Source organism: Lonchura striata, chromosome 26 (assembly GCF_050655825.1).
Source record: "Lonchura striata isolate lonStrDom1 chromosome 26, ASM5065582v1, whole genome shotgun sequence".
Taxonomy (NCBI): domain Eukaryota; kingdom Metazoa; phylum Chordata; class Aves; order Passeriformes; family Estrildidae; genus Lonchura; species Lonchura striata.
In genome coordinates this window covers 4975103-4987842 of record NC_140728.1, presented here as the reverse complement: position 1 = coordinate 4987842, position 12740 = coordinate 4975103, and the positions used below count along the sequence as shown (strand labels likewise).

At 51.0% G+C, this 12740-nt stretch overlaps 1 protein-coding gene across 14 annotated transcripts in view; it reads left to right on the top strand.

Annotated features, from left to right (window-relative positions):
* Nucleotides 1-12740, top strand: part of NFASC (neurofascin) — an 81705-nt gene that overhangs the window by 31885 nt on the left and 37080 nt on the right. For 12 of the 14 annotated variants that reach the window (XR_014950163.1, XM_085561263.1, XM_085561259.1 and 9 more), the window contains 13 exons: nucleotides 151-262; nucleotides 874-1058; nucleotides 1628-1759; nucleotides 2683-2826; nucleotides 3639-3750; nucleotides 3849-4015; nucleotides 4911-5058; nucleotides 5657-5781; nucleotides 6562-6597; nucleotides 7490-7591; nucleotides 7672-7869; nucleotides 9337-9407; nucleotides 10375-10597. Coding sequence is in view for 13 of the 14 variants with exons in the window: in XM_085561263.1 (XP_085417389.1) it covers nucleotides 151-262; nucleotides 874-1058; nucleotides 1628-1759; nucleotides 2683-2826; nucleotides 3639-3750; nucleotides 3849-4015; nucleotides 4911-5058; nucleotides 5657-5781; nucleotides 6562-6597; nucleotides 7490-7591; nucleotides 7672-7869; nucleotides 9337-9407; nucleotides 10375-10597 (1755 nt within the window). In the remaining variant the exon portion in view is untranslated. The remainder of the gene's footprint in view (nucleotides 1-150; nucleotides 263-873; nucleotides 1059-1627; nucleotides 1760-2682; nucleotides 2827-3638; nucleotides 3751-3848; nucleotides 4016-4910; nucleotides 5059-5656; nucleotides 5782-6561; nucleotides 6598-7489; nucleotides 7592-7671; nucleotides 7870-9336; nucleotides 9408-10374; nucleotides 10598-12740) is intronic. The other 2 variants (XM_085561260.1, XM_085561254.1) reach the window with 1 other exon arrangement.

Sequence of the window (12740 nt, the reverse complement as noted above, 5' to 3'; positions counted from 1 at the left end):
CAGAATCCCGGGATGGCCAGGGAGGTGACACCTTCCATGGATTCCCAGACACTTTTAAAAGAACTGTGTTCTATTTTCTTTTCTTTTTTTTTTTTTTTTCTTTCTGTTTTTGGTTTTGTTTTGTTTCTCCTTCTCTCCCACTGATTCCAGCCCGAGGGATCACGGAAACCACTCCCAGCTTCATGTATCCCTACGGAACTTCCAGCAGCCAGATGGTGCTCCGGGGGGTGGACCTCCTGCTGGAATGCATCGCCTCTGGAGTGTATGTACCACGGAGAGGGTGATTCCCAGCAATTCCCAGCGGGATCAGCGCAAGGAATCACCCCCGAATTGGGAAAAAAGGATCATTCCCTCCTTTTTAGTTGTTAACAAAGCTCCCATAACCTGCTCGATGAGCAAACGGAAATGCTGAGGTTTCCAGCTGTCTTCAGATCCTTGTCCAAGGATAATTCCCGGCCACTGGTTTGTCCCCAAATTTGGGAATTTCCAGGAGCTCCTCACCATGCTGTGGGGGAGGACATTTGTGTCCCCCCAAAGTGTCCTGGGCTTGTGGTCCAGCCCACACCATCAGACCGTGATCAGGGATGGGCTTTGAGGTCCCTTCCACCCCAAACCATTCCAGAATTCCATGATCCTGCATTCCCAGGAGGATCAGGAGGAGAACACCATTCCTGACCCGCTGGGAATGCTCAGGGCCGTGGTTTAGAGGCGGTGGTGGGAATGAGGGTGGCCCACCAGTTAGATCAGACCTTCCCCCTGGGTTTTAGTGGTTCCCAGGATGGGAATTTCACTGTTATTTAGGAATCCCAACTCTTTACCTGGGAGTCATTCCCTAGCCTCTGGAAAAGCTCTGATCTGCTCCCCTCTCCTCAGACCAGCGCCGGACATCATGTGGTACAAGAAAGGCGGAGAGCTCCCGGTGGGCAAAACCAAGCTGGAGAACTTCAACAAGGCGCTGCGCATCTCCAACGTGTCCGAGGAGGACTCCGGGGAATATTTCTGCCTGGCCTCCAACAAGATGGGCAGCATCCGCCACACGATCTCGGTGAGAGTGAAGGGTACGTCACCTTTACCTTCCCTCTTTGGGTCCTGGCCGCCTGGAGCCGGGAGGGGACATTCATGGAATGCTGGGAGGGACAGCGGGGCCTTTCCCTGGGGATGGGGCTGTGCTGCGTCTGCGTTCTTCAGGGAATCATGGAATGGGTTGGCTTGGAAGGACTTCAGAGATCACCCAGCTCCAGGACACATTCCATGATCCCATGTTGCTCCAAGCCCCATCCTACCCGGCCTTGGGCGCTCCCAGGGATGGGGCAGCCACAGCTTCACTGGGAATTCCATCCCAGCCCCTCCCCACCCTCCCAAGGAATTATGCCATCCCAATATTTCCTATTTAAATCTTCCCTTTTTTGAATTAAATCTTGTCCAAACAGCCCCAAAAGCAGTGGGAGATGGAATCCCACAGAGAAATTGGTGTGGCCAGGGAGAGAAAAGGTGTCTCTCCTCCTTCACCGAATCCCAGGAAACCCACTCTGTTTTTCCATCGCCTTCTGTCCCCGGGGACTGTTGGCGGGGGGAATTTGGGGTGGTGCCGCTGTCCCTGTGTCACCGGGCCGGGGCTGTTTTCCAGCTGCTCCCTACTGGCTGGATGAGCCGGAGAACCTGATCCTGGCCCCCGGCGAGGACGGCAGGCTCGTGTGCCGGGCCAACGGCAACCCCAAACCGTCCATCCAGTGGCTGGTGAACGGAGAGCCCATCGAATGTGAGTGCGGGAGAGAGTGGGCCTCCTCCTCCAAAACCCCTGCCCAAATCCCAGCCCAAAATCCCAGCCCAAAATCCCAGCCAATGATCTCATGAGTAAGCATGAGCCAGAATTGCCTCCTTCTGCAAAATCCCACCAAAATCCCAGCCAAGGATCTCCTGCCTGAGCATGAACCAGTGTGGTTTCCTCCTCCAAAATCCCAGCCCAAATCCTGCCAAAATCCCAACCAAAGGTCTTATGGCTGAGCACAAGCCAGAGTTGCCTCCTTCTCCAAAATGTCAGCCAAAATCCCAGCAAAATCCCAGCCAAGGGTCTCATGGCTGATCATGGGCCAGAGTTGCCTCCTTCTCCAAAATCCCAGCCCAAAATCCCAGCCAATGATCTCATGAGTAAGCATGAGCCAGAATTGCCTCCTTCTGCAAAATCCCACCAAAATCCCACCCAAGGATCCTGCCTGATCATGAACCAATGTGGCTTCCTCCTCCAAAATCCCTGCCCAAATCCCATCCAAGGATCTCATGGTCGAGTACAAGTCACAGTTGCCTCCTTCTCCAAAATGTCAGCCAAAATCCCACAAAAATCCCGGCTAAGGATCTCATGGCTGATTGTGGGCCAGAGTTGCCTCCTTCTCCAAAATCCCAGCCCAAATCCCAGGCAAAATCCCAGCCCAAATCCCAGCCAAGGATCTCCTGGCTGAACATGAGCCAGAGCTGCTGGTGGTGTCCAACACCCACGTGGGGCTCCACGTGAACCCCCAGCTTGTCTGGGATGGGCCCAGTTCACCCAGTGGCTCCCAGTTGTGGCTGTGGAGCTCACATACCACCACCGGGTTTGAACTGGGCTGAGCTGGGAGGACGCTCCATGATATTATGGGGTGGATTTTCATCTGGAATTGAATTGAAGGACTTGTCCTCGTTTTGAAGCGTCTCCCCCCAATCCGAGCCGGGAGGTGGCCGGGGACACCATCGTGTTCCGGGACACGCAGATCGGCAGCAGCGCCGTGTACCAGTGCAACGCGTCCAACGAGCACGGCTACCTGCTCGCCAACGCCTTCGTCAGCGTGCTGGGTGAGCCTGCGGGAATGGGAGCTCCCAAAACTCACATTTCCATGGAATCTGAGGATGGCTTGGGCTGGGAAGCGCCTTAAAGCTCAGCTCAAAGGTCATCTTAAAAGGGTGGATGCAGCTCTTAGTGCCACGGTGGTGTTGGGTCATAGGTTGGACTTGATGATCTTAAAGGTCTTTTCCAACCTTTCTGGAAACTTTTCCAACCTTTTTCCAGCCGGTTGGTTCTGGGATTCATCTAAAATTCCACCCTCTTGGAAGGGTGGGGCATGGAACACTGTCCCAGGGTGCTCCAAGCCCTGTCCTACCTGGCCTTGGACACTTCCAGGGGTATCCAGGGGCAGCTACAGCTTCTCTGGGAATTCCATCCCAGCCCCTCCTCACTCTTCCAGCCAGGAATTTCTTCCCAATATCCCACCCAAGCTCTCCTATTTTAGTTTAAATTAATTCCCCTTTATCCTATTACCATATTCCCATGTAAAAGTCGCTCTTCCTGGTTTTTCCAAGCCCCCTTTTCCCTTCTGAAATTTTCCATGAGTTTTCCCCTTTGCTGCTCTGAGGGAATGCACAAAGGCACCCAGGCTTTGGAGCGGGAATCCATTGCCATGGATTCAAACCAGGCAAAGGCTGAGCAAATCCGGGGATAACGAGGCTGGAAAGAGAGGGAAGGTGAGGTGAGCAGGAATTGAGAAGCTCTACTGGGTTTTGAAAGTGCCAGTAGGAAAAGTGAATTTAAAAACAGGGAAAAAGCTGGGAAAGAGCAGCAGAAACCATTTTTCCTCCTTTTCCATGGCTGGATTTCTGGTGGTTGGCAGATGTTCCCCCCCGGATCCTGGGCCCCCGGAACCAGCTGATCAGGGTGATCCAGAACAACAGGACGCGCTTGGATTGTCCCTTTTTCGGGTCCCCCATCCCCACCCTGCGCTGGTAAGAGCCGGATCCCATCCCGCTCCATCCCAAGGGGTGGGAAAAGGGGGGTTTCCTGCTTTTCCTTCCCTTCCAACAGCACTTTGTGGTGTTGGGAGGTTTAAGAACGGCCAGGGCAACACGCTGGATGGAGGCAACTACAAAGCCCACGAGAACGGGAGCTTGGAGATGTTCATGGCTCGGAAGGAGGACCAGGGAATCTACACCTGCGTGGCCACCAACATCCTGGGGAAAGCTGAGGCCCAGGTCCGCCTGGAGGTCAAAGGTAGGGGAACGGAGGTGCCAAAATCTTGGATCTTCTGGAAGTTGCAGCAGAAATAGTTGAGGTCAAAATCTTGGATCCTCTGCAAGTTGCAGCAGAAGTAGTTGAGGTCAATGTCTTGGATTTTCTGGAAGTTGTATCAGGAATAACCCTTGAGGTGAAGGGGTTTGGTTGTGGCTCCTCTGATCCTCCAGCAGGTCAGAGCTGGGAGCCTTAAAATGGTGGAGATTCCATTTTAATGTTGGGAAAAGCCAAGGCTGGGGATGGTCAAAGGGTTTGGGTTTGGTGTCAGAATGAGAGATGCCATCAGCAACACCACTACTGACCCCAAGTGTTCCTCAGGGTTAGCTGAGGACAATAAAACATTTTTGGAATTGTTTTTACCCCACTCAGCAAATCCGGCTGCTGACTCCAAAAAATCGGGTTCTTTTAAAGGCTCAGCACAAATTAATGACTCGTTAAATTAATTTATTTGTTCAAAGCTGGACAAACACCCCAACTGTGCTTGTCCTTCCCAAGTAACCCTGCTGTCCGTTGAGTCCCTGAGCCAAGCCCCACGGTTCTGGGACATGAGTCTTTGTGACCTCCTGCAGACCCCACCAGGATCATGAGGGGACCTGAGGAGTTTGGGACACAACCCCTGACCCCACGCAGACCCCACCAAAGTTGTGAGGGAACCTGAGGAGTCTGGGGTGTGACCCTTTGTTTGTGCAGACCCCTTCAAGGCTTGTGAGGGAACTCAAGGAGTTTGACACTTGACCCTGTGCAGACCCCACCAGCATCATGAGAGGACACAAGAAGTTTGGGGCGTAGCCCCTGATTTCATGCTGACCCCACAGGGATCATGAGGGGTCCTGAGGAGTTTGGAATGTGACCCTTTGTTTGTGACCCCACACAGACCCCACCAGGATCGTGAGGGGCCCCGAGGACCAGGTGGTCAAGAGGGGCACCATGCCCCGGCTGCACTGCCGCGTCAAGCATGATCCCACGCTGCGGCTCATGGTCACCTGGCTCAAGGACGATGCCCCACTGTATCTGGGGAGCAGGTCTGTGCCCAAAAATTCCATCGATTTCTCTCCCAGAATTGCTGGATTTTTAGCAGAACATTCCAGGAGTCCCCAGGGATAAATATTGAGTTCCCACCTAAACGACGTTTGATGTTTTTGATGCTTTTAATCTCATTGTCTCCCTCCAGCAATTCCAGTTGATTTATCAGTAAATCCAGACTTTGCTGTGGGTTTTATTCCCGGGTATTTTAGGACATCTTGATAAAACCTGGGAATTCATAACGAGCCGCTCCTGAATTAATGTTTCTCTGCTGCGGCTGGCACGGCTTTAATTTCCTTTCTGTACCTGACTCCTCTTTCTTGTGAGGCAAGATCTGATCCCAGGGCACAAGCCCAGGGTTGGCTGTTGTCCTAAAAATGTGATTATTCCCCAGATACACCCCAGGGCGCGTGATTCCTTAGGAAATGAGCTTTCCCAGAATAACCCAGCACATCCTCAGCTGATAAAACTTCCAGACCGGAGATGTTCTCCTGCTCTGGTTGAGTTTCCAGCTGGATTTTGTCAGGGAACATCCAGCTTTCAACGCTGCTACCTAAATGTGCTGGGGCGGAATTTTGGGATGTTGTTTCCTTGAAGGATGAAGAAGGAAGAGGATGGTCTGACGATCTATGGGGTGACTGAGAAGGACCAGGGCGATTACACGTGTGTGGCCAGCACGGAGCTGGACAAGGACTTGGCCAAGGCCTATCTCACCGTGCTGGGTAAAGCCCCCCTGACCCCACAGCTTTGAACGGGACATCCCGACCTCGAGGTCAGGCTGGAAGGGGGGTCTGGGCTCCAAGGCTGTCCCCTGGGTGCTCAGGGAGGTGCTGGCAGAGCAGGGGTTCCGTTGCCACAGGATTCGCTGCCTCGTCTTGGATGATGGCGCTGGAATGCTGCAAAACCCCCTGGGATTTGAGGGTAAAAAATGAAACGGGGATTGTGGCACACAGCCCAAAATATCCCCAGGTGGATGTTGAAGACCCACGAGAAAAGCCCTAAATTTGGGGGTGGATTTAGTGGGGTGTTGGGATGCTGAGCTATGGGATTGGGGCTCCTCCCCCTTTGTGCATCCCTTTTGCAGCACAGGGAGGGACAAACTTCACCCCATTCCCCATTTGTGTCCCTGAAAGCTCTGCTCAGCAAACAGGGATTTAGCATCCCCCTGGCCAATTCATATTCCCAGGAATGCCACAACCTGCCAGCACCCCTCCACAGCTGGAACAGGAATCCCAAATCCCAAATAATTCCCCTGGGGTTGATTTATTTCCCCTCCTTTCCCCTAATGGCTCATTAACCCCACATCAGGCTGATATTTCCCTTTTGCTATCAATTACGAGTGTGGGTGAATCATGGAGGTCTCTGAGGGAAGGATATTCCTGCTCTGCTTCCCAAACTGGATCGATTCCTGCTGAAATCTGGAATTTTATGTTTGCCAGGTGCTCCTTTGGCCTCCCAAGCTTAAACTAACCTGATTTAACAAGCACTGTCTTACCTTGCAGCCATCCCCGCTAATCGGTTGAGAGATTTACCCAAAGGTAATCGTCACTAATTCCTCGCCTTCCTTTGATTTCCCACCTTGGTTTTGGTTTTCCCTCACCAGTAACTCCAAGAGAAATGGGTGGCAGCTGGAAAAATGGGGGATGATACTTCCAGGTGATCCTTGAAGGAGCTGGAGCTCCAAGTCCTGCCCAAGTTGTCCTTGAAGGAGTTGATGCCTCCAAGTTGTCCTTGAAGGAGCTGAAGCTCCAAGTCCTTCCCAAGCTGTCCTCGAAGGAGCTGATTTTTCCAAGTTCCATCCAAATTGTCCCTGAAAACCCATCCGGATGGGTAGAAAGCTCCTGTTCCACCACATTTTGTGTCCCACGGTGGCAGGTTCTGAGTGCAGGAATCACTTCATCTGTACTTGAAAATCCTGATGGAAAAAAAAACAAACACATGGAGTCCCCTAATTTTTACCAGGAATTTACTCCTGTTGTTGCATGAGCTGGTCCTTGTGATCACATTTTTTAAAATGGGGAATTCCTATCAAAATTTTGTGTTTCCACTAAGGTTTTGTGTCCTTTTTTTGCTGTTCATTTGCATTTCTCTGTATAAGGTCACAAATCCCCCTAAACCAGCCCCTGCTGCTTTCCCCAGTTTTTTTGTTTTTTGTTTTTTTTTTTTTTTTTTGGGAAAGGGAGGATTTTTCCTGAGAAAAGCAGGATTTTTCCTGGGAAAGGAGGATTTTTCCTGGGAAATGCAAGATTTCCAGGCAAGACACTGTCAAAAACGACCACATTTTTATTTTAAAAATCACTCCAGTCCCCTAAAGAGCTGCAGGATGTGGATTGTGCCTGGAGAACATCCTGCCCACAGGGCTGGGAGAGGTGGTGGGAACTGGGACTTGCTCCTGGGACAATTCCAGCCTCATTTATCCCATTCCAACAGAACGACCTGACCGGCCCCGGGACTTGGAGCTGACGGATCTGGCCGAGAGGAGCGTGCGGCTGACGTGGATCCCTGGCGATGACAACAACAGCCCCATCACAGGTCTGTCCCCTGTCCCCAAAACCCCCTGTGACGGCAAATCCCATCCAAACCCTCCACCCACCTCTTCCTGCTCTTCCCAGACTACATTGTCCAGTTTGAGGAGGACCGCTTCCAGCCGGGAATGTGGCACAACCACTCCAGGTATCCCGGGAGCGTCAACTCGGCCGTGCTGAGCCTGTCGCCGTACGTGAATTACCAATTCCGCGTGATCGCCGTCAACGACGTGGGCAGCAGCGTGCCCAGCCTGCCCTCCGAGCGCTACCAGACCAACGGGGCACGTGAGTTTTTCCCAGGTTTATTTTGTCCTTGGAATCCACCACTCTCCACGGAGGCTCTTCCCTCGATCCCAGGAATAGGTTGGCAAAGGGCGGCTGTGAACACAAAATAACTTACAGGAGCAGGTTAGGTGTAAAAGGAGAGAAAAAGAACTTTAAAAAACAAACTTTATCCTCTGACTCTATATACGACAGTGAAAATGGCAGTGGGTTGGAGGGTGAAACTGTCGCCTCTCCAACCACAGTGGTCAAACCAACAGTCCATCAATTCTCTCCACTTAAAAAGAAGAATGTAAAACAATCAATATTTACGTGAAAATGTGCGAGAAACTCAGTTGAAATATGTAAATAGCAGAAGGTATAGGAAATTTTAGAAAAACTTTTAAAACTCTCAAAAGAACAGTGAAAATGGCAGTGGGTTGGAGGATGAAACTGTCGCCTCTCCAACCATAAAAAGAAGAATGTAAAACAATCAATATTTACATGAAAATGTGCGAGAAACTCAGTTGGAATATGTAAATAGCAGAAGGTATAGGAACTTTTAGAAAAACTTTTAAAACTCTCAAAAGAACAGGGTGACAGGCGTCGGGGGAATTTTCTGTATGGAATTCTCAAGCCTGTGGGTCATGTCCTTCAGGGCAGCAAAACGCAGAGGTTCATACAGAAATCACTCATTTATTATAGAAAAAACTGGTTTTCCTTCTTTTCCCTAAAGGGAAGATTCCTAAAGGAATTTTTCCAGTCCTTTCAGACTACAGGAAGCTCAGAAATCTGTAGGAAAATCAGGCTTAAGTGCAAATATTGTTAATTATTGGCTCCTGTTAAAGCTGTGGGGGTGGCGAAGCCCTGGCACAGATTATCCAGAAAAAACGTGGGTGCCCCTGGATCCCTGGAAGTGTCCAAGGCCAGGTTTGATGGGGCTTGGAGCAGCCTGGGATAGGGAAATGTGAAATTGGGTGATTTTAAGATCCCTTCCCACCCAAATTCCGCGACAGAAGGACAAAACAATCTCCAATCCACAACCAAGACTTGAGTTTGTCCGCCCAATGCTTTGTCATGGAACATTTGGGAAAATTCCGCGTGGGGAATTCACAGGAATCTCAGCAGTCCTGCTGCAATTCCTTCCTTTACCCATTCCAGGGCGATTGTTGGAGGATCTGCTGGCATCTAGTGTTGGCTCCCAGCAGTGCCCGCCGTGTTTCAAAGTGACAAACTCTGCTCCCTCCACAATGGTTTCCTTTCAAAGATTTAGGACATTTAGGGGACAAAAAAAAGCCTCCAAAATAAACGTCCTGGTTTTCCAGAGGACTGAGAGTCTTGTGTCCCATTAACCTGAATGGGAACTTCTGGAAAAATCAGGCCATTAACTTCTGCCTTGGAAGGACTTTCGGCTGGCAGGGTTTTAACCCCTCAGTGGTGGTTTTTTGACATTGAAAAATTCATTGTTTTGGTTTTCAATGTGAATTTCAGGTCCTGAAATAAATCCAACGGGAGTTCAAGGGGCAGGGACCCAAAAAAACAACATGGAGATAACGTGGACCGTGAGTTCTTCTTGGATGCCCTTTGGGATGGAGTTGTGGGATGAGGGGGGAATGGGTTCAGAGTGTTGGAGGGCAGGGATAGGTGGGATATTGGGAATAAATCCTTCATTGGGAGGGTGGAGAGAGGCTGGGATGGAATTCCCAGAAAATCCATGGCTGTTCCATGCCTGGAAGTGTCCCAGGCCAGGTTGGAGCAACCTGGAATCGTGGAAGGTGTCCCTGCTCATGGGGGTGGAGTGGAATGGGATTTCACGTCCCTCCCAACCCAAACCACTCCAGGATTCCGTGAAATAAAAAGCAGAAGGTACAAGAAAGTTTTTTGTGCTGTAGTAAAAAGAATAATTTAAAAAATTGAAAATGAAATAATTCAAAGATGTGGCACCCAAAGATGTCGGATTCCAGACTCAGCTTCCCGAGGATGCCCCGAAGTCGAGTCCTTGAGCAGCTCAGAGGATTTACGGGGCTGCTCCTGCTTTGCTCCCTGCACCAGCAGGTGTCAGCCAGAAATCAGGGATGAGCCGTGGGGAGGGCTGGAATGACAGCGGGAATAGAGGCTGGATCATGGGGATAGTAAATATGGAATGTGTATTGTATAATTCGATATTATGCACATATTTAATTTATTTGATGTAATATATAGATAAGGAGTCTGGGCTACTGGAAGTGTCTCTGCTCATGGAAGGGGCTTGGAATTTAAATCCCTTTCAACCCAAACCCTTCCAGGAATAAAATCTTGGATTTTGTGAATAAAATTTCCCAATCCTGCCATGGCTCTGGAGGGCAAGAACTCATTCCGCCTCTCCCTGGGAGCACAACCTCGCCTTCCTCTGGGATTTGCTGACGGAGCCTGGAGGACAACCCCACTGCTGAGCAGAACTTTGGGATCTCCTTGGCGGAAAAATCCGATTTTTTTTTTTTTTTCTCCTCCTCCTCCTCACTTTCCCTTCTCTGTTTTGCTCCACTGAAGCCTCTGAACGCAACTCAGGCTTATGGGCCCAACCTCAGGTACATCGTGAGGTGGCGGCGGCGGGACCCCCGCGGGAGCTGGTACAACGAGACCGTGCGGGGCGCGCGGCACGTGGTGTGGAACACCCCCATCTACGTCCCCTACGAGATCAAGGTGCAGGCCGAGAACGACTTCGGCAGAGCCCCGGAGCCCGACACCTTCATCGGATACTCCGGGGAGGATTGTGAGTATTCCCACGGCTGCAGGTGGGATTTCGGGGATGGCCCCATCCAAGGGCAAGGAGTGCCCGGGCAAAAATTTGGGATAAAAATCCACTTTCAGTTTGGACAAAGTTTGGAGGACCTGGACAGTGGAAGATGTCCTTGTCCATGGCCACCTGGGCTATGGAAGTTCTCCCTGACCCTGGCCACCAGGGCTGTGGGAGATCTCACTGTCCATGGCCACCAGGGCTGTAGAAGATCTCACTGTCCATGGCCACTTGGGCTGTGGGAGATCTCACTGTCCGTGGCCACTTGGGCTATGAAAGATCTCGCTGTCAGTGGCCACTTGGGCTGTGGAAGATCTCACTGTCCATGGCCACCTGGGCTGTGGAAGATCTCACTGTCCGTGGCCACTTGGGCTATGAAAGGTCTCACTGTCAGTGGCCACCTGGGCTCTGGAAGATGTCCCTGTCCATGGCCACCAGGGCTATGGAAGTTCTCCCTGCCCCTGGCCACCTGGGCTGTAGAAGATCTCACTGTCCATGGTCACCTGGGCTATGAAAGATCTCTCTGTCAGTGGCCACCTGGGCTGTGGGAGATGTTCCTGTCCATGGCCACCTGGGCTATGAAAGATCTCGCTGTCCATGGCCACCTGGGCTGTAGAAGATCTCACTGTCCATGGCCACCTGGGCTGTAGAAGATCTCACTGTCCATGGCCACCTGGGCTGTAGAAGATCTCACTGTCCATGGCCACCTGGGCTATGAAAGATCTCGCTGTCAGTGGCCACCTGGGCTCTGGGGGGTGTCTCTGTCCATGGGCCTGGACGAGTGTAAGGTCCCTTCTTACCCAAACCATTCCTGAATTGTGGAAACCACCAAAATTCCACTCCAGGTCACCTCTGGCCATGTCCCAACAAGTGGCAGAAATTTTTCCGCTCTAACACCTGCAGAGCATCGAGATCACCTCAAATTAAAAGTTCTACAACAGCCCTAAAATTCCTGAATCCATCCTGGCCTGGATTTTTGTGATAAAACTCCACTTGGTTTCCTGTTTAGGCTCAGCCTATCTTTCCTTAATCCCCTGCCATGACCACACAGGACAACTCCCAGCGGCTTTAATTCCCTTTCCATCTTTGGGCTGCTGGGATCACCTCCTGTGCTTGTAACTTCCACGACTCTCGACTTCCATTATCCCGATCCCACTGGGATAACTGGGGTTTGTTCCCAGCTGCTGGATTTTTAAAGGAATTTCTGTGACTTTGTGGAGTCAGGGAGTCCCTGGCTGTGGGACTCAGGGATTTTTCAAGAAGGAAGGTGGATGAGGCAGGAGATTCCAGGTTTGAAGCCAAGGGGCACAAACAGAGCACGGAAATTGGAAGGAAAAACTGGAATTTTGGCGTTGGGATGGCACAGACCAACACCTCCTCCAGCTGGGCATCCCCTAGAGGAGACAGGGCAAGGAAAATGAGGTGAAAAAGTGGGAATCAGGGGAAGAGAAAGCACTGGAAGAAAACTGGACTCAGTTCAGAGAATGTTACTGGGAAAGATCCATTTTCTCTGCCCTTCCAGATTTTTTTTTGTTATTTTTTTTCATTTCTCTTGGAAATTCCTGCAATAATTTGGAGGTTTGGGATGATCTGGATGAGCCTCCAAGTGTGTGTGTGTTGTATGGAGGCAAAGCAGGGAGAGCAGAGATTCTCCTGCCTCTGTTTGAGGGTTGGGATGGGTCAAAAATCCCCAAAATCCACAAAAACTGTCCCCAAAATAGTCAGATCTGAGCTGCTTCACTCCAGATCTCCCCACAGAGCAGAAGCTGTAGAAACGAGGTAAAATCCCAGCTGGATCAACAGCAAATTGACCAAGTTATGATTAAAAATATGTAAATTAGGGGTTTTTTTGGTTCTTTGGGGTCTAACTTTGGGACAGGTGAGGAAGGAGAGGGTTGGATGTGCTGGGATCCCTCACCTGGAGAGCGAGGTGAGCCAGGCCCTTCCCTGCAGCAGGAATTTCCACGTTTAGCTGGATCAGGAATGTTCTCCTGCTGGCTGGAGGTGTGAAATCGGATTTATTTTCCTCCCACGGAATAGGGCGCAGCCATCGTGGGGACGCTGCTAGCAGGATTTGAGATGGGAAAAGCACAGCGGGGGGTGTCCAGCTGTCCAGCTG